A 23,169-nucleotide genomic window follows, 5' to 3' on the forward strand; every position below is an offset into this window, starting at 1 on the left:
TGCAATTCTTTGTCATTAGGTGCCTGAGATCTTGTTTGTCGAATGGAGTGGAAGATATTCTGCTGAAAGTGATAGACTGCTCGTCAAGAGTGGTAACCAACAAATTAATAAATCACTCAAGTATTGTCTCACTAATTTATAGGACTAGTACGTCTATTGAGATATATAATCAATTTTTAGCAGTAAAAATCTATGAAAGCACAACAAAATTCTATCAATGGGAATCCACTAGGATGGAGAGACAAATTTTGAATCATGCGGGGGAAAGCTAGGGGATTACGTACCTCACATTTTTCGCATGATCTATTTTATTTTTACAGATACATATAGTTTGCCTCATCACAACTAATGTTTTTTATGTTTGATCTCCCACATGCTATCCCGCCCTTACTTACTCATAGCTCCCCTTAATTAGTATGTAGAAAATTCTACTGACAAATCACAGAAGTATACTGCATATTAGATGATAGTAATCACGATAAGCATAATGGACCCTCTTTGGTTAGATAAAAAAAGTACTTGAGGGAAGTAAGTGATCTTCACAAGTATATGAAAAAAATTCTTTGATAAGTACTGGCATTACAGCTCAACTGTCACTTGGTACAAATCATGAGATCGATCCGCAAAAAATGCAATAATAAATGTGAAATTAGAGTATGACAAGAGTGTATGGTTTATTCTATCTTTCAGTAATTAACAAAGCAGATGGGAGGGAGGTCAAGGGAGCTCCAAAGGGATGATTCACTGTCGTTGTTGCCCAAAGAATAAGAAGAGGAAGAAGAAAATGATCTTACTTCTGCCGAAGTTTGAACTTCCTCTTGTTCTTGCACCCTGACATCCTCTACTTCTTTATTCTTATGTTCCTCTTGGTTGATTCCAGAAGAGTTCCTGAGGTTGGTTATGTTCTCAGACCTTACTCTCCCCTTCCCGGTTTCCATTCCAAGCTTTAATTTTAAGCACTCAGAAATGCCATTGAAAGCATAGAGAGAAGCTGAAAACTTCCTCTCATACTTCATCCTCTTCATGGCTTCTCTTAACATTGATGGTTCATCACCACCACTCTCTTGTTCTATTGGTTCCACGATATCTTCTGCGATCTCAAATGGAGAATAATAACAAGATGATCCAGTAAGATCCATGAATTGGAAATCCATGACTCCAAGATCAATGCCTTCACTGACTTCTTCTCCTTCTCCCTCTTCCTCTCCTGACCCTCCACTGTAACTGTCACTTCCACCAGCTAGAGGCTGACTCATATCACTCCAGTTATAGTCCAAATCCAGTTCTTTTACTCCGGAATCATCTTTTTTGGTGAAACTGGATTCCAGGCTTTCGGTCATGTAGTCACTAGTTGTAGTAATAGTACTTGTAGTACTAGTACTAGTAGTGTTATTGTATATTGTGTTTGAATCATTAGGCTCACTAAAGAATTGAGAAAACTGGGTGTCTTCTACTTCTTCCATTAAATCTTCTTCTTCTTTTTCTTCCTCTTCTTCTTTATGATGTTGTTTTTGTTTTTGTTGTTGCTGTTGCTGCTGCTGCTGCTGTTGATTTCTAGCTTTCAACCTGAGTAGAAGGAGATTGGAAATCTTTGATGGAAGAGCAGGAGAAGTGGTAGCAGATGGAGAACATGGCCAGAAATTTGTTCGGGTATTGGAACCGCGGAGCATACAGGCTGCTTCATCATAAGCCCTCGCAGCTTCCTCAGCTGTATCAAACGTGCCGAGCCACACCCTTATCTTCTGTATAGTATCCTTAATCTCGGCCACCCATCGCCCTGATGGTCTTTGTCGCACTCCGACAAATCGCTTTCTAGCTCGTCGTGCTCCTAGTACATTCACTGCAGTTGCTTCCTTAACCATTTCTTCCCATCCCATGTTCCCAACGATACCATCATTCTCTTCTCCACTCTCAACAACCTTCCTCTTCCTTGCCATATGTATATTGTATTGCTTTCTATGAAAAAATAGTTAGTTGATCCTTGAATTGGCTTTTGTAGTATTTATGTGTGATGGTTATAGAGCCTTACTAGGAATGGAGAAACTGTGTATTAATATCTTAGCTTCTGTTGTGCTAATCAATGAGATGTATATATATATAAGAGAAGTGTGAAGAAGGTAATCAAATGAAATAACAGATTTGAAAGAGTCTCTAATGTTTGTTGTTACCTCTTTGTTTTTCTTTTCTTTCGGCTTGGCATCAAACCATGCGGAGGTTTTCCTTACATATTAGGGAGAAGAAAAAAATTATTGATTTTTTTGATATTTTTTTCCCTATATACGGAAACTTATATTATTAAGTGCAATTTGGTGAGCTACTAATTGACCAAGCCTATGTAGATTTATTCTCATAAAACAACATTAATATAGGATATAATGAAAATATTAGTTTGAATTGGTCATACATGTTTATTTTCAAGTTACGGCTATAAGCTAAACAATTGGATATTTTTTATTATTCATTTGTCAATGATCTTCATCCTTGATGATGACAGGAACATAGTTGTTAACTTGTTATCAAGCCTTAAAATTACAAGACCAAATCTGCCCCTTGTTCTAGTTGGATGATCAGCCGAGGCTTTAGATCATAATGATGTAAATCTGGATCAATAATTTATATATGGTTGGATCAGCAGAGGCTTTGATCACTATGATGCAAATATTGATCAATAAAATACAGAGGCCCCTCAAGAGTTGAAAGCAAAAGCATTATTGTTGAAGACCCCAGACCAGAAAATAAACATATAGCACTGAATAAGAAAAAGTATATCACACAATAATGGGTCCTCATTAGTCATTCCTCAATTACCTACAGCTTCCACTTGGAAGAATCGTTTTTTTCCCGTCCTTTATATATATTCTAGTGAAACTTTCCTGGAAAAATGCTATAATAACACTTGATTTAACGTATTTTCGCCGTGTGCGGTGTGCCGCGAGTTGTAACTAGTAGTCAATTTTTGGTTTTCTTGTTGTATGTTGGGCTGATTTATTTGTTTGGGACAAATCTGCAGATAGAACATTAACCTTTTGTCACCATATGAGAAGGTGAGGTGAAGTTATATAACCATGGCCGAAAATATCATCCGATATATGGATATATTAGTGATATATTTCGTTTTTTGAAAGGTCCGAAATAAATATATTGAGATAAATCGGAAAGATATATTGATACAATTCGGATTTGATATATATTGGATTTTCCTATATATCGATATATTCGATATATCTTACTTTGATCTTTGACTTTGTTGACTTTAACTAATTTTTGACTGATTTTTTATTATTTTTTCTAATATTTCCGATATATATCACTATATATCAATAATATGTCTGATATTTCTCGATATATTGACACAATTTTTTTTTTACCAGTCAACAAAAAGAGATATATCCACCTATATATCGACATTTTTTTATATATTTTGTTTTTTGAAGGGTTTGAAATATCTAGTGATTTCAAAATATTAGGCTTTGATATAAACTGCAACTAACATCATTGTTAAATATTATTCAGAAGACTAGGCTTGATTGAATGTATGTGGGCCTAAATGGTCTCCAAAATCTTAAGTTCCAAGCTACATTGGTTAATTAGTCATTGATTAGAAACATCTATCATTTTGTTTTTGGCATTGGTGATGGAAGATGAGAAGAAACGATTTCCCCAAAGTCCCCAACATAATCAGCTTAGTCCACACCACTAAGTGGATGTTTGTCACTCACTCTATGTGAAGATCGTTAGCAGTTTTTCGCTAAAGCCCACCATTTCATGTCGTACCTAGTGAACCCTGGTTTTATAACTACACTATTTGCTGTTGGAATTACATCATTATTATACCTGAATCATATCTAATTTATCAGCGCACATTTTTGCTGTTGGAATTGCACCATTATTATACCTGATTCGTATCTAATTTATCACCACACATTTTCCATAAGAAAAGAATTTGAACTAGCAAAGCAAGTATCTCTTTTGGAAAACGCTGATAAATAAGATATGAATCAGTTATAATAACTCTCAACCACTAGGCAACTGCATTAGTTTCATGTATCTCAACTCTCAAGTTCACAATGTGTTTTTTCATTTTTTTGTTTTTTTACTTCAGAGAATAGGTGGTGAATGAATGGAAAGCCGCAAAGAGGAAAATAATGGAAAGATGATATAAGACCAAACTCCAAAGAGAGAGACAAAGAGGTCCAGTGTCAGATAATCTTCCCTCTTTATGTTTCTAGTGTTGGATATTTACTCCTTGTAATTATCACCTTAATCTCCATATCCAAAGCTACTAATCAATACTAAATTACTATTTAACCACACAACAACAAAATGATTAAGAAGTTTGAGGTTAATCTACGCAACTCGAGATATAAAAGATTTATGTTGTATCACATTATTTATATCATTCCATATGGTTGAGTATAGTACAACATATAAGGATCTTGACCAGAGTAATCTTTTTTTAACATTGATCATAAGAATGTTGATATTGCTGGATTTTTACTTACTTATTTCAGTTATCGTGTATGTGCGTGTGCATGTGTTGAAGAAAGCAATTTCGAGAGATAATTACGGGGCTTTCGCAATGGTCGACGTCCTATATTACATTAAAAATAATATTTCTGAATTCACACTTGGCCTAAGCTAGTTTAATAGATTTTTTCCATTTGGGCAGTTAAAAATTAGTTAGCATTTTAGAATTGGGCGTGCCCCTGTTGATTTCGACTCTCGGAAGCTGACAATAATATGAAATATATGCTGATTCCCTTATCTTGCTTCCACTTGGAGTTCAGTTAACAAAGGGATGTCTCTTTCTCTCCTTCTGGTTGTGCAACAAGAGTTTTTTGCACAAACTATTTGTTTACGAAGATAAAACATTGATTGGGTTTGTTGGTGGTGTTTCATAAGCAAAGCCCACCACTTATAGCAACTTTTAAGAAACAAACCTGCTTATATAATGCTTAATTTGATAAAAACATATGGCTCAGACCCTCAGAGCCCAAACTTTTGTTTTGATTTGATCATCTTTTAATGTACAAACCAAATTGTAGGCATGAAATCATGTCTCCATTAGCTCAGCAGTTGACCCTTTTTGCCAAGAAAACGATAAGTAAACTTTTTGCATATCTCCACATGGAAGGCTACCGTTAGATTTGTTTTTTAATTAAGGGGGGGTCAGTTAGTCTCAATCATCATGAACAGAAGTAACTGTGAAGATCTTTTGTATGTGTTGTTTATCTCGTCAGAGCCATGAACAAGACGAACAAGTCTGTTTGTTTTTTTAGCCATATACATTTGATTGATTACCTGAAAAAAAAACATATAAAAGTGGTAGCGGACAAGTTGCACACTATAAATGATGGGCAAATTTGTAAAACCTCTTATTTTTAACATACGTTTTTTAAACAAAAAATATTTGATTTGATCCACCACCCACTTTTTATGTTTCATGGGTGGTGGATCTGGTTCTAAAAAAGGTTGGTCTTTCTTATTTCATGTGTAATTCCTCTTTTGTCATACCTTTCATCTCTTTTGTTGTTTCATTGATGTTCGTAAGATTGGTTAATAGTTAAAAACATATGTTAAAAATGGAGGGTTTTTATAAATTTAAAATAAAAGTAAATTTGTCAATATATAAAATACCAACTGTATGGTACATTGCTACTCAGAAAATTGATGGAGTAAGGCTAATGATTTTGAAAATAGGAGGATTTTCACAAAAGGTGCACAAATTTTGGGGGGTTAAGTAAAACAAATCCCATAAATATGATTCTCCAAGTTTTCACTATTTCATAATGACCATGGGCCGAGACTGTGTGTTACGTTAGTCCATACCATTAATCTATCATCTGGATCCACACTAATCAGAATTTCCTAGTCATCTTTAAAATCTTTACTGAATGATCCTCCTTTTATTTTTGTGAAGATTACTGAATGATCTTTGATTGCTTCAAAAGAGTGCCAGAAAATTTTACAATGTAAACTTTGTATTAGCTAGTCTATAAAGTCGCGCGTAATGCACTAATGGTCTATACGAAAAAATGGATCAAAGATGATAGAAAGGGCAGATTCTTATCACCTTTGTCATCAAGAAAATGCTTAACGATATGAAAGATTACAATGGTTATGAAAAAATGAAGTAAAAATAATTGGTTTCGTCCATTTCAAGGTATATAATCCTAAGACTCCAAGTGTTGTATTTGATCTAATTTTACAGACTTTTATTGCAAAATAAAAGAAGACCATTCTCCACTGCTAAGACTCAGCTCACTCTACAGTCTGCAGAACCGTACATGGGATTTTTAACTGGCCTCTCTCCCATGTATACAGAGTAAGTTTCAAGACCTTTTCTATCTGCTCTACTGAAAAGCTGTAAGGTTTTATATTGAAAGTAAGCTATGATTTCTTTGAAACTATACAAGTTTTGTACGCTCCTAATTTGGACCAAAGTAGATGTAGCCTCCATTGGTTTCAGAACTCTAGAAGAGTTGTCCAGGACAGATCGAAACCAGTTCAACATAGGAACGTATGTCAAGAAATTGCTTGTTCCAGGGAGTTTCGGAACAAACACACACCAACGTATCTGGTAGTCGACACCCATTGCAAAATGAAGCATCACCCATATGACAGCTACTAAATTATAAAAACTCCAATACACTATAACACCTTTTAAATGGTTTGCAAACAAAACTGTAACATAATATGCAGATATTATTCATAATGTCTAAAAGGCAATGCGGATAGATAGATGGATAGATAAGATCGATAGAGGGAGCTTACAGTACTGAGTCCGGTCGAGGTTTGATCATTATCAGGTAAACACATACTTGAAAAAACAAAGAAGAAGAAAATAGTAAAAAGGTCTGAAGCTACACAATGCAATTTACAACACCGAAATACATGATAGGCTTCTTGCATCAAATAGTTAGAATAAACTGGCATTTCCAGTTTTATGGTCTTTCCTGGGTGTCTCGTGGTTGAAGGAACTGTTGTTTCTCTGTTTTGGATGCAAAATGAAATGAGAATGGACTTCACCTTCCTTGAAATCCCCCAATCTGCGAAAACAAAGGAGAACTAACAGTTTCTCCAGAGTTGTCATCAACAGGGGCAGTTGGAGATCCGTCTGAGTCCTTACCATCCAATGGTATGAGCTTGGTGCTTTTGTCTTCGGGTGGTTCAATTTGAGAGGAAGCCTCTTGCAGTTGCAGAGAATACTCTAGGTTCCACAATACATCTCCCATTGATGGCCTATCAACACCATAATCCGCCAAACACTTTTCAGCCGCTTCAACAAACTTCTTTAGCGACCCCGAGTTTATATTTCCAGCAAGATGAGGGTCCATTACCTTTTCAAGCATGCCTTTCCTATGCCACTGTAATGCCCATTCAGCCAAGTTAACTTGATCCCTTGGCAATGCCGGGTTGATGGCGGGCCTTGCACATATCACCTCAAACAGGACCACCCCAAATGAGTATACATCGGACTTCTCTGTCAACTGTTGCCTTCTAAAGTACTCTGGGTCAAGGTACCCAAAGCTACCCTTCACGGCGGTGCTCACATGGGTCTGTTCCAATGAGGGTGCAGTTTTAGAAAGCCCAAAATCTGCAACCTTAGCAACAAAGTTCTCGTCAAGGAGGATATTTGTTGTCTTCACATCACGATGAATAATTCCCTGGGCGGCACCTGTATGAAGGTAGTGTAGTCCACGGGCGGCACCAATGCAGATTTCAAGGCGTTGTTTCCATGGCAAATGAGGCAGGTTAGAGCCATATATGTGATCACGAAGTGGACCATTTGACATGTACTCGTAGACAAGGATCATCTCAGACTGTTCATCACAGTATCCAATAAGAGACACGAGGTGACGGTGGCGGAGCTTGGATAGCATCTGTATCTCCGTTTGGAACTCATTGATGCCCTGCTCTGAACTAGCATTGGCTCGCTTAATTGCAAGCTTAGTACCATCCTCTTGTTCACCAAGATAGACCTTTCCGAAACCACCTACACCTATACATGCCTTTTCGTCAAAATTATGTGTTACTTCTTGCAACTCTGCAAATGCAAAAACTCGACCAAGCCCAAGTGCGGAGCTGTAGAAGCCAGAGTAACCACTCTTACTCTTGTTTGATCCGAAACGTGAACCACTCTTGCTGGACAAGAAGCTAGAATGGCTTGCATGGAGTGGAAGGAGCCATGATGAGAAGCTGTTTCGCTTCTCCCAGTCATCAGGTCTTTTATGCCAACGGACAAAAACGGTTCCAAGCAATAACATTGCTGTCGCCGCCATTGCCAGACCCACAGCTGCAACAATTTTCTTAGCGTTTCCTGTTTCTCCATAATAAGTACCCTTAACATCATACAAACCATTCAAGCTATCAGCCTTATTACTCATCTTCATGACCTCAAGACCATTGAGAATTGCGTCTGGACTACCTATTTGAAGATCAGGAACCGTGCCAAGTTTCACTTGAATATTACCACTAGTGACATTTGTGGCGTTGAGCACAAAATCTTTGTAATAAGGAACAGAAAGGCTTCCAAGGATACTTGAGAGGTCAAGATTTGGAGCAACTACCAAGTCGTTGATATAAATGCGGAAATAGAGATTGTTGAGGCTCTTGCTCACAATATCACAGAAGTGCATTCGGATAAAGTAGGAGTAGCCCTGTTCGACGTCCATCTTCCAGGTGATGTTGAATTGTGGATTATCCGTGCCTGTAAGAGCCATCCGATCTGCTGTGGCATATACCAAAGCAGGAGCAATGAGCGGGCTAGCCCCGGTGTCTTCGTATTTGACAGCCCTTGGATTGACTGATACATTTTCTGCAGCATTTGCTAGGTCCAAAACCCATTATCTGGCAACCATGTCCTACTCAACGTATCATTGATGGGCGCAATAAGCGGCCCGCCAACATTCAATCGGTGAACCACCTCAAGAGCATAATTGGACAAGCCTGAGAATTGACCACCAACAGGGAAAGCCACGGTGGCATTATCAGAGATGAGTGTATCAGGAGCACTAACCAACTCGATAGCGTTGAGAAAGGCAAAACCATTCTGCTTGGGATTAATCGTGACCGAAAATGTATTGGAAGCTTCTTCTTGAGGAATATTAATAAGGTACTCCTTGAACACCAATGCATTGCTATCAGGCACTTGAAAATCATGTAATAAAATAAATTTATTGGTTTGAACCGTAAATATTGCCTCTGTTAGATTATACTCTGGGTGAGGAATAGGGTAGAAGTAGAGGCGAAGCCAGTGTCGGCCTGGACTGGTAATAGAGAAGCTAAAGGTTGCTTTCGCAAAGAACAACTTTGCTGTAAGAAATAAAGGTGTTGCAACACTAGCAATGCCAAGGCTGTTATTGGGAATGGAGGGTGCGGATATTGCCAACTCATGGTTGCAATCAACAATAGTAGCGGCTTGAGAATCAGACTTAAAACTTCGACCATCAACAAGTTTTGTAGGTTGGGGTGAACCAGTATCAAGAAGATGACTATCTATCGGCCGAAAGTTCCACTTGGATAAAGATGGTGAAGAGTCAGAATGATCACGATCGCTTTTTGCTGCAACAGGGGTTGTTAAGCAAAGGTAGACAAAAAGAAGGAGAAGGGAGGAGATTAGCTGAGGCAGTCTTGCCCCATATTTTTCTCCTCCCATTTCTTTTCACTTGAATAATAGTGATGTCGTGAAAACTATGAGAAAGACATTGTTGATGCAGATTACCGGGGCAGTGATGCACAAAGTGGTGGCATAAGGATCTGAGAACCAAAAGAAACCCCCTCAAAGTTGATGAGGTTGTCTTGTTTGCATGGTCGGAAAAGTTTGTGGGTTCAAGCTCAAACTTCGGATTTGCTGAGAGAAAGATGAGGGGGGGAGACAAGTTTTGTTTCAAAATTTAGTTGCTATTCCAAAATTAGTTCAGAACAAGGGAAAAATGTGTTAAGGTTGAGAATGTGATGAGATGACTTGGTCAAGAAGCCATAATAATAACTTTCAATCTTAACCCTTAAAAATGAGGTTTAACTTCTTAGTTGTCCATAGTCTAATCCGCGTCATCAAACTACATTCATTGATCCTCCACTACTTCCGGATTTCCAACAATTGCTAACTACTTGCACAGTTGCACAGCCACGAATTTCTGTCTATGAGAATATTTTTGACTGTGTCATGCTTACTTCTTTGAGTCTGGTTCCTCTATAACCGGGTACAGAGATTGATCTCTGTACCGCACACACAGGTATCGAGGCACACACACATCTCGGATTTGGATCACGGCGAGATAACACGGTTACAGAGATGATCTCTGTACCCGGTTGTAGAGATCTCAAGTCCTACTTCTTTATCAAAGAAACGCACATTTTGTAATCCACTAGGACGGCGGCGAAAGCCTAATTCGTATCCTGAGTACGCAGAGATGGATTTAACATTTAAGTATGTAATTATGCAGACACTCAGACATGAAGGCAAAGAGAGATCTGGCTAGAAATGTCATGTAGCTTTCCTGTTTCTCTTATTGCTTTTAACTTTTTCCAGTGATCAAGGTACCAAACTGCCAAAGAGAAGATGAGGCCTATTTCTCGGCACTGAGTGCTGACTCTAGCAAATACTGCAGTATTTGTAGGATGAAAATTTCGAAAATGGGAGTCAACTAGTCAGAATGCATTCAAGCAGAACTACTAGATCAGTAGATCCTAACTTTTTTGTTACCAAAATGCATTTTGTTTTCATATTTTTGCTATTTTTTTCAGACCGATTACAGATTATGGGAGTTTCTAATATGCGCACAATATAATGTGGATAATTGACAAGAACATGTCATCAAATACCATTCAAACTCAAAGCAACTGTGTTGAGGGATCACTAAGAAGTTTGGGGTGAACGCCCATCCGAACAAGTACGCTCAATAGTTCAGCTTTTAGGCCAAAACATTTCGTGTTGATGATTACCAAAGCCGGACCAAGCATCCATGAATGACTGTTAAAAACGAATTTAAGAATTAAATGATTCTTCAGGGAGTGTACCCTCAAGAAAATGGAATAGCATTAGCACTAATACAATAGTGGTGCAAGGCCATGCTTGGCAGTGAACTTCGCTATACTCTGTCAACTTTGGGTCTTATATACTCCAAGTACTGCCCAATAAACCACTAGAATCTAACACCTGATAAAAACTCTGACAAGGTCCGTACCTCATAGAACTTTCTGGCAAGGAGTTCAGACACTTGAAAATCAGGTATACCAAATATATGTAAAAGATTTTCCATTAACTGTAATGCTATGAATAACAACCCAACGGGAGAATCCAAATTTCTGCTCGATTACCTATTACGGACATATACATTCAGCGGACAATCCAAATCATACAACAATGATTTGTCTGATGAAAATAGCCCTAGTTTACAAAGACAGGTCTTCTCAGTTCTGACCTTTGATAACCATTGTACATCTTCTTATATATATATATATTTTTTTTTACTTTTATTTTATATAGTACCATTGCCTCGTCTCATAGATACTCCAAAATCCAAATACAGTAACTTTTTTTTTTGCAAAAATGCAAGCGGGTTTTGTATTAACTCGAAAAAAATCTTTACAAGTACAAATGAAGACATCAGATCTTACTCAGGTGATCCTTCCCCAGAAGCAGCTTCTTCCTATGGCTTTATAATCTTAGCCGTTCATGTTGTAACCCATGCCTATCCTCCTCTATGATTTTGTCCTCTATGATTTAGTAAAGGTGTTACTACCCTGTGGCCCTCTTAAAGAGGTCAAATAATCCGCTGCTCTGTTGGCTTCCCTGTAGACATGCACTCTATATATATACTTCTTCGAGTTTTTGTTTCAACTCCCTAAACCCTACACCCAAATACAGTAACTAGATAGCAACAAACAGCTGAAAGCATAAGCAAGTCTCACAACACATCACCACTGGAGAAAGTAAAGTAAAAAGTAAACTGTGCTTCATATTGATGATTATGTTTGAATATTGTTACACCTATTTGGGTGGATCAAAAGAATAAAATTTTCTCAAAAAATAAATGAGCTTTACGGTATCTATCTACAAATACAAACAACTATAACTTGTTGAAAAAATTGCTCATTGTAGCCGACAACCTTGTTCTTCAGATTTCAAATAGACAAGCCCACGTTGTAATCTCTGCAGGATATATATGGTATAAGCATTAAGCAAGATAAAATAGTGCTGAAAACACAAGGAATGAAAACTAAGAGCAATTTTTAGTTGATGATGAAAATTGAGAGTATAATGGCATGGAATGACTTCTTCACATGGTACAGATCCAATTCAATAGGACACTAATTAATGGGCCCCTTTTAGGAGGTTTCCTGCACCAACATCAGACCATGTATGACAACAACAATGTCTTGATGTATAATGGCCAATTTTATACTTTCTCTTTTGTTTTGCAAATGCAAAATTGCATGCGGAAGACATATTTGGGAACCCAATAAATGGTGCATCTGAAAGGAATTGTGTGTATCATACATACGCGTTCAGTCTAGTCCCCACACGGAGAATGTTTGAAGTACCTGTTTTGTATCTCTTAAACGCAATAGTTCCAATCTCTCGGAGGGTCTCAAGTTCAGTATATTCACAAGCTGGAAATAAGAACGCATCAGTGAATGTAAACTTTAAAAATGAAGATTAGAGTACAAAAATGAATGTTAAGAGGTTATGCATACCCAAAAACTAAATCGCTCGGGATCTTGTGGACTGGGCATCCCTTCGGCTTGAAGAAGCTCCATTCGCCTTGATCTTCTATCTGCATTATAAAGCTCTTCAACATGAACTTATGTACATTTCAAACATGCTGCTACCAGTCATAAAAAATAACATAAAAGAAAGAGACATGCTGTATGAGCTAGGAGATAGTGAACACTCAGCTGCGTGCAGCATATAACAAACAAATGTTCAGGGAGGAAAATTTCAAAACATAACATATAGCTATGGAACTCATTGACAAAGCATTGGCTTAAGTGATTATGATCGCTCATCGTATTGATTTTAATTGGCATGCCAAAGTGGTTCCACTTGATGATCAATGCAACACTAACTGTATTCAACACTTGCAACTCCAAGAAACTTTATATGAATTTAATAATTATTATCATTACTGAGTCTATCATCATCAAATAATGCTTCTCTGTCGGTTTCCTTTTTTGGTAGACAAATATCTGGTTTTTGTTTCTGGCTGTTGCATACTAAAATTGTCTTACCTGTTTGGCGCAGCTTCTCTTGCTCGTCTAATCCATGAGAGAGCTAGTTCTGATGTGCCTCTAGCCATTTCTTGCAACTATAAGGGAGAAAAAAATACATAAGATAACAACGTTAAATACAAATAGGGACAAGTCTTGTGATACAAATTGAGTTGTTCTCGTAAAAAAAAATTATTCTCATCATGAAGATTTTGCAAATTGCTGACCATCTGATAGAAATTATCTGAGCTTTAAGGGCATAGAAAGGGGAGCAGTGGAGCACTGACCTGTTACGCCGGCCCCTATGGTGCCCAAATATGTACATAGGTAAGAGAATCAAGACTATGTAAAATTTAGGACATGGATATGAACACATTATCCTCTCGAAGGTTAAAGGACATACACTCGCATAAATGTGTGGAAGGGATAAAATTTTAATAATATACAAAATCACTTTACAAACATGCAATAAGTTATGAGTTCTGTTTCAATCAGAAAACTCTGTAAAATGTGACAAGTCAAAGAGCTACACTCACATCTTGCCTATCTCTTGTCGCTTCAAGTGGATATATATCCTGAATCCATTCAACCTCGGCAACACGGTACCTATATAACCAATGTGATATACATAACGGTTATTCCTTTACTGGCATAAAAAAGAAAAGCAAATATTAACCTACTGATGGTCTGATGCTGAAATAGAAAGAACTAACCCATCCTGATCCCAAGATCTGAGGATGCGAAATCTCCGGCGACCTTCGACCTGCACCAGATTGCCATTAGCCTATCTCTAAGATAGCAAGTAAATTATGTGTGTGTGAGGGAAAATTACTGCAAAACCATGTCTTAGCTAGATCCATTCGTGCTTAGTGCAATAGTGAAAAAAAAAACAAAAAAACAAACTCTAAATTCTAAATAAGATATGTAGTGTATTTTCACCTCTAAATAGAAACGACCATCTGGAAGTGGCTCACACCTATGAAGAAGAAAACCAATGTAAGTGTACCCTACAACCTATTTGTTAAAAAAAAGGACTGGCAAAAAAATTGAAAATTCAAGAAGTAAAGATAGTTTTACACCCACTCAGTAATTTCTACTTCACAAGCAAAATCAGCTACTGAACCTGCTGCAGAATCAACGGCAACCTGCAATGAGCACAAGAAGTTAGCGACCACTAAAGCTTCTAGTAAACCTAGGCAAATAAAGCATAAAACAACTAGTTACAAGTTATCAACAACCTACCATTCCCATCCGATGATTTCCTTCCATTATCCTTCTCACCTACATAAAATTTTAAAATGGGAATCAGTATAGTTTTAGCTGATTTGGAGAGAAACCCCAGACACACATTTTAGCACAAATAATAATATTATTAAGATTATTAACAACAACAATAATGATAATAAGAATAATAATAATAATAATAGCAATAGAAATAAGTTTGTTTAAAACACACACACACACACTGGAATTGTCAGCTTAAGAACCTACTGGCTTGAAATAATACCAAGAATTTCAGTTGCTTCAGTAGAGAAATTGGGAGACAACGATTTCAAGAGTCAAATCAAGAATCATTGGAGTTAAACATAAAGTTGTGTTGACAAATAATCAATCACTAACAGCTCAAAGTGCATTAGTTTGAGAGGACTGAGAAAGGTAACTTTGGGTTGTCATGTCACATTCTCGATCATACAACTTCTTTGGTGAAACTTTATTGTTTTACAGAGTGATAAGGTCCCAAGTCCTTAAAAAGAGAAGAACGCTTCTACCCTACCACAAGATATATTCCCTATGAAGGGAAAAACTAGTACATTCGAATTATTTAATTCTAGGATAAACAAACTATGTCTTCTACCATGGTTAGAACCATTGTTCTCTTTAAAGGGGTTTGGTACATAGCATTCCTCGTCAAACTACAGACTGCCATAAGAAACCACGTTTCAATTTCACTGTACAGAACTATTGAGAAAACAAATGTTGTCAATACAAAGCCATACACCAACTTACCATAAGTCTGTAGCGAGGCTCAAAAATATTGAGAGACATTTTCTGGCATGGTAAGACAACATCCATGACAAAAAGAGGCATCAAATCAACACCTAAGTTTGTCAAACTATCATGCTCAGACTTGCGTTCGGCATACTCCTCTGGAAAATTCTTTTGTATTATGTTCTTCAACGTGACACTGATGAGAAGGGAAAAACATTAGCTTCTATTTGTTGGCATAGTATTGATAAAACAAAATAGAAATACGAGTAAGTTAGGATGGAAGATTGGCATCCTCCCCATCTGCATCAGGAACATGATGTAGGTCCAACACAATTATGGGGGTATGCAAGCCCTGTACATGTTTCCCATAAAAATGGTACATCTAGGGAACAAGGCCTCTATCTGAAGATGCATTTAAACTTTTTTTTTCTATTGATCATCTTAAACTACCAAAGAAAAAATTGTATACCTTATTGAATATGTTTTTGGACTAATAAAGAGCACTGTCCGGCACATAGGGCATTTGTTACCTGGTAATTTGAATATGTCAGGTAAAAAATAAGTTAAAAATGCTGAAACTTGAAATAATCAAATATGTAAATGCTAACCATGGTCCATAGATTGAAACAGGCATGGACGGCAAAACGAATGACCACATGGAGTCGTTAGGGGTTCATATAACAGCTTCAAACAAAGTGTGCAATCAAATTCATCTGAACGTTGTGGCTTCCCATGTTTTGTTCTACTGATCACACTAGATGATGGCTTCTGTAAATTTTGGATTAAAACCTGAAGAGGAGTGCTACAATTTCCAAAAAAGAAGCAAACAAAAGAAATTTAGCACCTAATAACAGGTATGGAATACAGCAGTACCAATGGGACAATTAATAAAATACATGCAAACGTAAACAAGCATATTGAGTCAGCAGTGGGTGTTACCTCAGAGGGTCAACCTGCAGGCCTGAAAGAAGTGTTTCCCGTGCCTCCTCATAGCGTTCTAGCTGCCAATCAATAGTACGGTAGGTCAATCAAAAGGCTACCTCTCTACTGAGATCCATTGTATAAAGCCAAATATAAATAGGCATATAAATATGAGAAAGATCAAACTAATTTGTTATGACTTATGAATAAATAAGACATCAACATGCTAATGTGTATCATTCGCATCCCATAAACTAAATGCCTACTCAAAATTGTCAAAATCAACTCAAAAGTAATATAAGCTGTCACATAAGAAAAGTATGTGTGTTTCTTCCACCATGGGGCCTCAATCCTCATATAAGGCCTCAAATAGAGTTATTCCCATATGGATGATTCTATCTTGTGACTGAATGCAACTTTTAGGAAAAGAAATGGTGTCTGATAAAGCGCCAAATTGATCATTAATGGAATTACTCGTTTCTCGAGTTGCTACTTTAATAAACTCTTACCAACATGAGAGCGTTGGCCTTTAGAAAATAAGATTTTGGTGAATCACTCCGAAAGCTCATCACCTTCTCAGCATCCTTCAACGCAAGCTAAATGATGGTTGCAAAATTAATAACAGCTTACATAATTGGTAAGGAAATGATATAACCAATAGGGATCTTGTTTAGCACATAAGCAAAAAATATCATACTTCAGCATGAGTTGTAGGGTCCAATCCATTCACAGGTTGATACTCAGAAGCAGATGCAGGTCGTTTTTTCAGGAATCTGCTTATCCTGGTAAGTGAAGGGATTTATGTCATATACCAGTAAAAAATATACTATGTTGTCAACCAAAACGTCAAAATATTCCATTTGTTCCGCATTTTAACATCAGAGTTGTGGAATAGCCATTCTTTCAGAATATGATAGCACATTAGAAAATCAACACGGAGAGCTAAAAAGGGACTATAAACTATGTAAAAAGACACAGAAACAAGTGTCTCTGTGTCCAATACCAGTTAATCCATGCAACCCTGCTGCACAAACCCTATCATGTCTGACAAGTGGGTGCAAGAAAGTGTCTGACAGAGCACATTCCTAGGAATTAGAGTCTCCCTGTTGACATAAACATAGACCAGTATAGAATACCAAAGGAAAAAGTTTACCTGCTAAAAGCAGCACTTCGATTGCTGAGAGTAACAGGATCGTTTGGCTTAATGTTATTGGCTTTGGAGAAACAACTGATGGCCTGCATAAGAAACCTTGTTTAGTTGGAGAGACACTACGCAAGACAGCTGAACAAGAGTATATTTACTTGTTATTCTAACTATACTGATTGGAGTAGTTCTCAGAAACCCTCTTCTTACAACAAAAAAACGCATAAATGATTTAAGGAATATGCAACATGTGCTAAATAAAATATTAAACTATGTGTAAGTGTGGAATTCGGAACCCTGATATTGTACACTTGATTCTAAGGTTTGACAAACCAATATGTAGTGAAAGGAATAGACCTATTTTCTTAGTTATACTTGGATTGGCAACTCGAACTTGAGCTCAAGGAGCTACATGCAAACAGAGAAAAAATAGTCGGTAGATTCTTAGAAACTAGCAAGCTATCCCTTTCACCAGGTAAAAAGACAGAAAAGATAAATTAAAATAAAAACTCCTACATATTTGAGTTTAATATATTTTTTAAAGCTAGAAAGACGTTGTAGATAAATGATAACCAAATTAAATCATTATCACTGAATAGTTAAAAACATGTCCATATCCTGATATCCTAATCATTGAGAACCATTTAACTACTACACCACCCAAACACTGATAATGCATTACAGTATCACACGACAATCTAGCATCAGTTTCTTTCTTTACTCATTTTGATTGATTTATGATTAAATGGGATGGGACGATAACTTTGAGCCCAATTCTGTAATCCATATTCTTGACAAATATATGAAAAGAACCAAAATTTAACGAGAAACAAGTAGATATATACATATATGTACCTCTTCGAAACGATTTTCACGAAAAGCACGGTTTCCTTTCTGCATGAGATCAAAGACTTGAGTATATCTATCCCAAGCCATATTACTACTACCACCTGAATCATCCGCCTGCATTTCCCAAAAATGAATATTACAGAACAGAAGAAGAAAAACAAAAACAAAAAAACAAAAAAAAAGTTACCCAAACAAACTCTTCGATGTCATCAAGCCCATTAATAGAATCAGCAGAAGCCATTTTGATGAAATCAAAAGAAAAACCGCCCCAGGCTCTAACAAGAAGGAGAGAAAGAGTTGCAGAAGAGAAGAGTGAAAAGAGTCATGGTAATAGAAGAAGAGAAGAATTCGTGTACATCCGTATGCCGTCTGTTTTTACACGGACCAAAATTAAAGACGTGTTCGCTTCAAATATATACCCTACATACATAAATGAGAGAAAGGGAGGAAATTTACCCAACTTTTTTTATTACATATTCTGTTGGCGGCCGTTTCAGGCTAGAATACAACTTAAGAATCAACTAACTACTATGCTGCTGGATTTTCTCTTTTTTTAAGTCTTTTTCTTACGAGTCAATCGTTTTTTTTATTATGTCAACTTAGCGTTCGTGTTCAAGTACGAGCCGAGGTATGCCCAAAAGAGCGACCTGTCAAACTTTTTTAGCCATAGGGACTAGTGGTGAGGATTAAATTGGGAGCAGTCCAGACTGTAAAAGTTGTAATATATATATCCACACGTTTCTATTTATATTTTTGGTCGAATATGGTGATACTAAGATTCTTTAAGGCCAAATGTGATTCATAGTTTATTCAACTACTAGTATTTTCCATCACAATCAATTTGATAGAAGATGGTTTGAGGAAGTAAATTATTAAGCTAACTGGGAATAAAGTGAGTACGGCTATGAACGGCAACCGTCCACACAAAGGCTCAGCATATCTCCGTCTCCTTCCAAAGGCCACAAGACAGAATTACAGATAACACTATCAAATGGCATTGCCGAAATGCCATAACTCTTAATTTAGGACAAAAATATTTGAGCAAAGTATAAACTCTATATTCCATACTGGAGTATCGGAAAATCCGGAATTTATGAGAATTTCATTGAAAATGATGTCTGTTTTTTTTCCATAATGAAAATGATGTCTATGCTACGACAATAAGACCTAGTTTTTCTTTAGTTTGTGATTGGGTGGTAGCGTTTTAGTTTCGGCAATCCATTCTGCTCCATGTTTTTTGTAAGCATGAAATGGTACTTGGTACATGCACGGACACGCTAGCTTATTCAATTACGTCCACACTTGCAAATCTTGTCCTTTTCAATTATTATTCACTTAATTTTGTGAATTAATATGGAAGTTAAATGTCAATTTTATGTGTCATCACTCATCACATGTTAAAAGTGAGTACTGCTACACTAACCACAAAAAATTGACACATTTATCTGGCCTAGTGATGTAGCAAATGATACATGTCTTGTATTATTGTGTTGTAAGTCATATATCATTATGATCCATGCCATGTATTCGTAGAAAGTTATATATACTTTTTCATGTATAGAGCGCGACCTACGCTCAGATGAAGCATGTATAGAGCGCGACCTGCGCCTCAGGAATGATGATATCCAGTAGCTACACCCGCGCTCGTCTCCAATATAAACAGAGCGCGACCCGCGCCTCGTGTTTCTCAAGTCATCGACTGTTTTGTTTCTTTGTTTGTAACATCTATATAAACAATTGTAACCTCTTTAGAATTCAATCAAGTAAATATATAACTAAATTGAATTGAATTCTCTGGTTCTACATGGTATCACAGCCAAACCATTGAAATCCTCTGCGTATTACAACTATTAATCAAACCATTCTTGAATCCTTGAATCTCAAACCCAAATTTTTTCCAAAACCTAAACCTCAAACCCAAAAAAATTCGTTTTTTTTTTTTTTTTTTCTTCCTGCAATAGCTGAATCTGACAATAATTCCTAAAACGTCATACATCACCACTACACCCCACAAGACAACTCCGCATTCCCAAAAACTATTTTATTAAATGATTCAAACTATACCATATGGGCTCCTCTCATGCGGATGCGTATTGGAGCAAGGGGAAAGATTGGTTTTTTCACTGGCGCAAAGGTTGAACTGGATATGACTTCGCCTGAATATGAAGCTTGGGCAACAAATAATGAAAAGGTGAAAAGTTGGCTTATTTATTCTATGGAGATTTCTCTTATGAATCGATATATTCGTCTTCCTACTACGAAAGACATTTGGGAGGCTGTGGAGAAGACCTTCTATGATGACTCTGATGAAACTCGAATTTTTGAATTGAATACGAAGTGCTTTGAAGCCGGGCGAATGGGAGAGATATTCCTTCCTATTACAACGAATTGGTGGCCATGTTCTAGGAAATTGATCAAAGGGTGACATCCCAGAATAACAATGTTGCAGCTGTAGTTCATGAGACGTCAACAATGACCAAATTGCAGGTTCATATGTTTTTGCGTTGACTAGATTCGGAGTATGATCAGGTGCGTGGAGAGATTCTTCGCAAGGAACCTAAATTTTCCTTGGAGCAAAGTTATGCTTACATTCAAGAAGGTGCAATCGAGAAACAAAAGATGGGCTCAGTATCAACCTGAATCCTCTGTCTTGGCTGTTCATAGCAAGACCATTACTCCACCCGGTTTCTCTAGTCCTTCACGCCACCCTAAAGGTAAATTCAATCCTTATGCAGATAAAAAGTATAGTATTTGTGGAGAATTGGGTCATAGCAATGAGAGATGTTATGAAGTGATTGGTTATCCTGATTTGTGGGACTTCGCAAAGAGACCACGAAAGAATATAAACAAGGCTGCCATTGCTAATGTTGTGCATGGACATCTAGACCATGCTTCGACTAATGTAACTCAATCAGGTATGAATGGTAATGTTATTTCGAATAGTATATGGATAATTGATTCAGGTGCATCTGACCATATGACAAATGACCCTAGCCTTGTGGAAAGTCTTAGAGATTTACCTCAAACCGTTGTTTCTACTGTAGATGGTACTCCAACTCCGGTTAGCGGAGAAGGTTCTATTGTGTTATCTAAAACCCTCACTCTTGAATCTGTCTTAGTTGTTCCATCCATTGCTTATAATATATTGTCTGTTTGTCAAATCATTCTAGTACTTACATGTGCTGTGACGTTCTATCCATCCTTTTGTGTTTTTCAGGACATTCTAACTCGACTAGTCCTTGGTTGTGGTGTTAGAAGAGGGAAACTGTACTATCTGAACTTGACAGAAACTAGAGAAAAACAGAATAATTCTCTGGGGCAAGCTAATCAGGTCAATAGGGTCGAGAATGCAAAAGAAGTTATGTGGTTATGGCATCGTCGGTTAGGTCATCTTTCGTTTAGTTATCTTAAGAGGTTGCAACCTCAGTTATTTTCAATTGTTAGTGATTCTGAGTTTCATTATGACATTTGTGAACTGGTCAAGAGCCACCGTATTTCATATTCACCAAGTATTAATAGATGTTCTGTTCCTTTTATGAAAATTCAATCTGATGTTTAGGGTCTTTCTAAAGTTTTTTCTTTTTCTGGAGTTCGCTATTATGTGACATTTATTGATGATTGCACTCGCATGACGTGGGTGTCATTACTGAAACACAAAAGTGATGTATATGGGATGTTTACTGTTTTTTACAAAACGGTGGCGACACAATATCAACAATCTATCAGGGTATTTCAGTCTGATAATGGTGGCGAATTTGTGAATGGCCTCATGTCTGAATTTTGCTTGATTCAATTGGACTTCGATCATCAAACCTCCATTACACCCCCAACAAAATGGTTTAGCATAACGGAAGGACAGGCAATTGTTGGAAGTTGTTCGTGCTTCCTTGTTTGGCATGAATGTACCTCGATCATATTGGGGTGAAGCAAAAAATCAGCGACCTATGTTATAAACCGTACTCCCTCATGGGTAATTGAGTTCCGAATTCTTATCGAAACTCCATACACTTTTGTCTATCCCATCCATGCCTAACTTGGAGCCTCGGGTTTTGGATGTACAACTTATGTCCATATCCCACAACGAACGAAGTAAAAACTTGATCCTCGTCGCGAAGAAGTATATTTTTGTGGATTGTCTTAGTTTTTTGAACGGGTATAGGTGTTATGATCTAATTATTGACAAGATGCATATATCTCTTGATGTCTCATTCCATGAATCCGACTCAGATTACTCGGGGAGAGTTTCCCGATCTTCACTTCGTGGGGAGAGTGACCGGTGAAGGGAATCCCCGATGTCTTTGGGAATTGGAACACTTGGATGAACGATTTGAAGTTCCCGAAGCATAAATTGATCCTCAGAGCGAGAGACGAGAGCACATGATCGGGATGTCAAAACAGCCTTAGTACCGCGACATTTCCCCTTCTACATCAATAACGGAAGATCTCAATCGAAATGATCCGCCTCGGTACCTCCTATAACCGCTATCGAATCATTGGGTTAGAAAGTCTTGAACCTAGACAATCACAAAGAGCTAGTAAGGGAGTTCCTAAGAAACAATATGAACCAGACATCAAAGCCAATGCCAAATATCCTATAGCTAACTCTATATCTAACCATAGCCTTTCTGAGTCACATGCACTTGTCATAAATTAATTATATATTGTATATATTCCTAGTAACGTGCAGGATGCTTTGAAAGATCTAAAATAGAAAAAAGCAATAAATGAAGGATTGGAAGCCCTTCAAAAGAATGTAACATGGGAAGTAGTTGATATGTCTATTGGAATGAAGACTGTTGGATGTCGTTGGGTGTTTACTGTGAAGTTTAATGCAGATGGAACTATTAATAGATATAAGGCGAGATTGGTTGCCAAGGGATACACACAGCGTTATGAAATTGATTATGAGGATACTTTTGCATTTGTGGCGAAAATCAATACGGTCCGAGTTTTAATTTCGCTTGCAGCAAATAAAGATTAGCCCTTGCACCAGCTTGATGTGAATAATGCATTCCTAAATGGGAATTTGGAGGAAGAAGTATACATGGATA

At 37.2% G+C, this 23,169-nt stretch overlaps 3 protein-coding genes across 3 annotated transcripts; all 3 read right to left on the reverse strand.

Moving 5' to 3' along the window:
* Nucleotides 1–546: 546 nt before the first annotated feature.
* LOC147522307 (uncharacterized) lies at nucleotides 547–2,235 on the reverse strand. The gene has a single exon (XM_086592671.1). The coding sequence runs from the start codon at nucleotides 1,935–1,937 to the stop codon at nucleotides 687–689; it is 1,251 nt and encodes a 416-aa protein (XP_086448797.1). The 5' UTR covers nucleotides 1,938–2,235; the 3' UTR covers nucleotides 547–686.
* A 4,450-nt stretch (nucleotides 2,236–6,685) lies between these two features.
* Nucleotides 6,686–9,961, reverse strand: LOC147522308 (putative receptor-like protein kinase At5g61350). Its single transcript, XM_086592660.1, is given in 2 exon segments — nucleotides 6,686–8,839; nucleotides 8,842–9,961. Coding segments are annotated over 2 exon segments (2,631 nt in total). The 5' UTR covers nucleotides 9,659–9,961; the 3' UTR covers nucleotides 6,686–7,025.
* Nucleotides 9,962–13,207: 3,246 nt separating this feature from the next.
* Nucleotides 13,208–18,522, reverse strand: LOC147522309 (zinc finger (C3HC4-type RING finger) family protein). Its single transcript, XM_086592665.1, has 15 exons — nucleotides 18,306–18,522; nucleotides 18,125–18,232; nucleotides 17,279–17,361; nucleotides 16,823–16,907; nucleotides 16,635–16,721; nucleotides 16,144–16,205; nucleotides 15,813–16,006; nucleotides 15,674–15,734; nucleotides 15,223–15,400; nucleotides 14,458–14,496; nucleotides 14,299–14,360; nucleotides 14,155–14,191; nucleotides 13,929–13,978; nucleotides 13,752–13,821; nucleotides 13,208–13,313 (listed from the first exon to the last, which is right to left on the reverse strand). The coding sequence occupies exons 1-15, from the start codon at nucleotides 18,357–18,359 to the stop codon at nucleotides 13,233–13,235; spliced, it is 1,251 nt and encodes a 416-aa protein (XP_086448791.1). The 5' UTR covers nucleotides 18,360–18,522; the 3' UTR covers nucleotides 13,208–13,232.
* Nucleotides 18,523–23,169: the final 4,647 nt, after the last annotated feature.

Source organism: Coptis chinensis, chromosome 1 (genome assembly GCF_015680905.1).
Source record: "Coptis chinensis isolate HL-2020 chromosome 1, ASM1568090v1, whole genome shotgun sequence".
Lineage (NCBI taxonomy): Eukaryota > Viridiplantae > Streptophyta > Magnoliopsida > Ranunculales > Ranunculaceae > Coptis > Coptis chinensis.

What these genes read in the sequence shown, in the direction of transcription:
- LOC147522307 (XM_086592671.1), bottom strand. Translation starts at nt 1,937, where the DNA reads ATGGCAAGGAAGAGGAAGGTTGTTGAGAGTGGAGAAGAGAATGATGGT.
- LOC147522309 (XM_086592665.1), bottom strand. Translation starts at nt 18,359, where the DNA reads ATGGCTTCTGCTGATTCTATTAATGGGCTTGATGACATCGAAGAGTTT. An exon ending in GTGAAAATCGTTTCGAAGAG is followed by an intron (nt 17,362 to 18,124) that starts GTACATATATGT and finishes TTTCTTATGCAG; the next exon opens with GCCATCAGTTGTTTCTCCAA. An exon ending in CGAAGTGCTGCTTTTAGCAG is followed by an intron (nt 16,908 to 17,278) that starts GTAAACTTTTTC and finishes TTCACTTACCAG; the next exon opens with GATAAGCAGATTCCTGAAAA.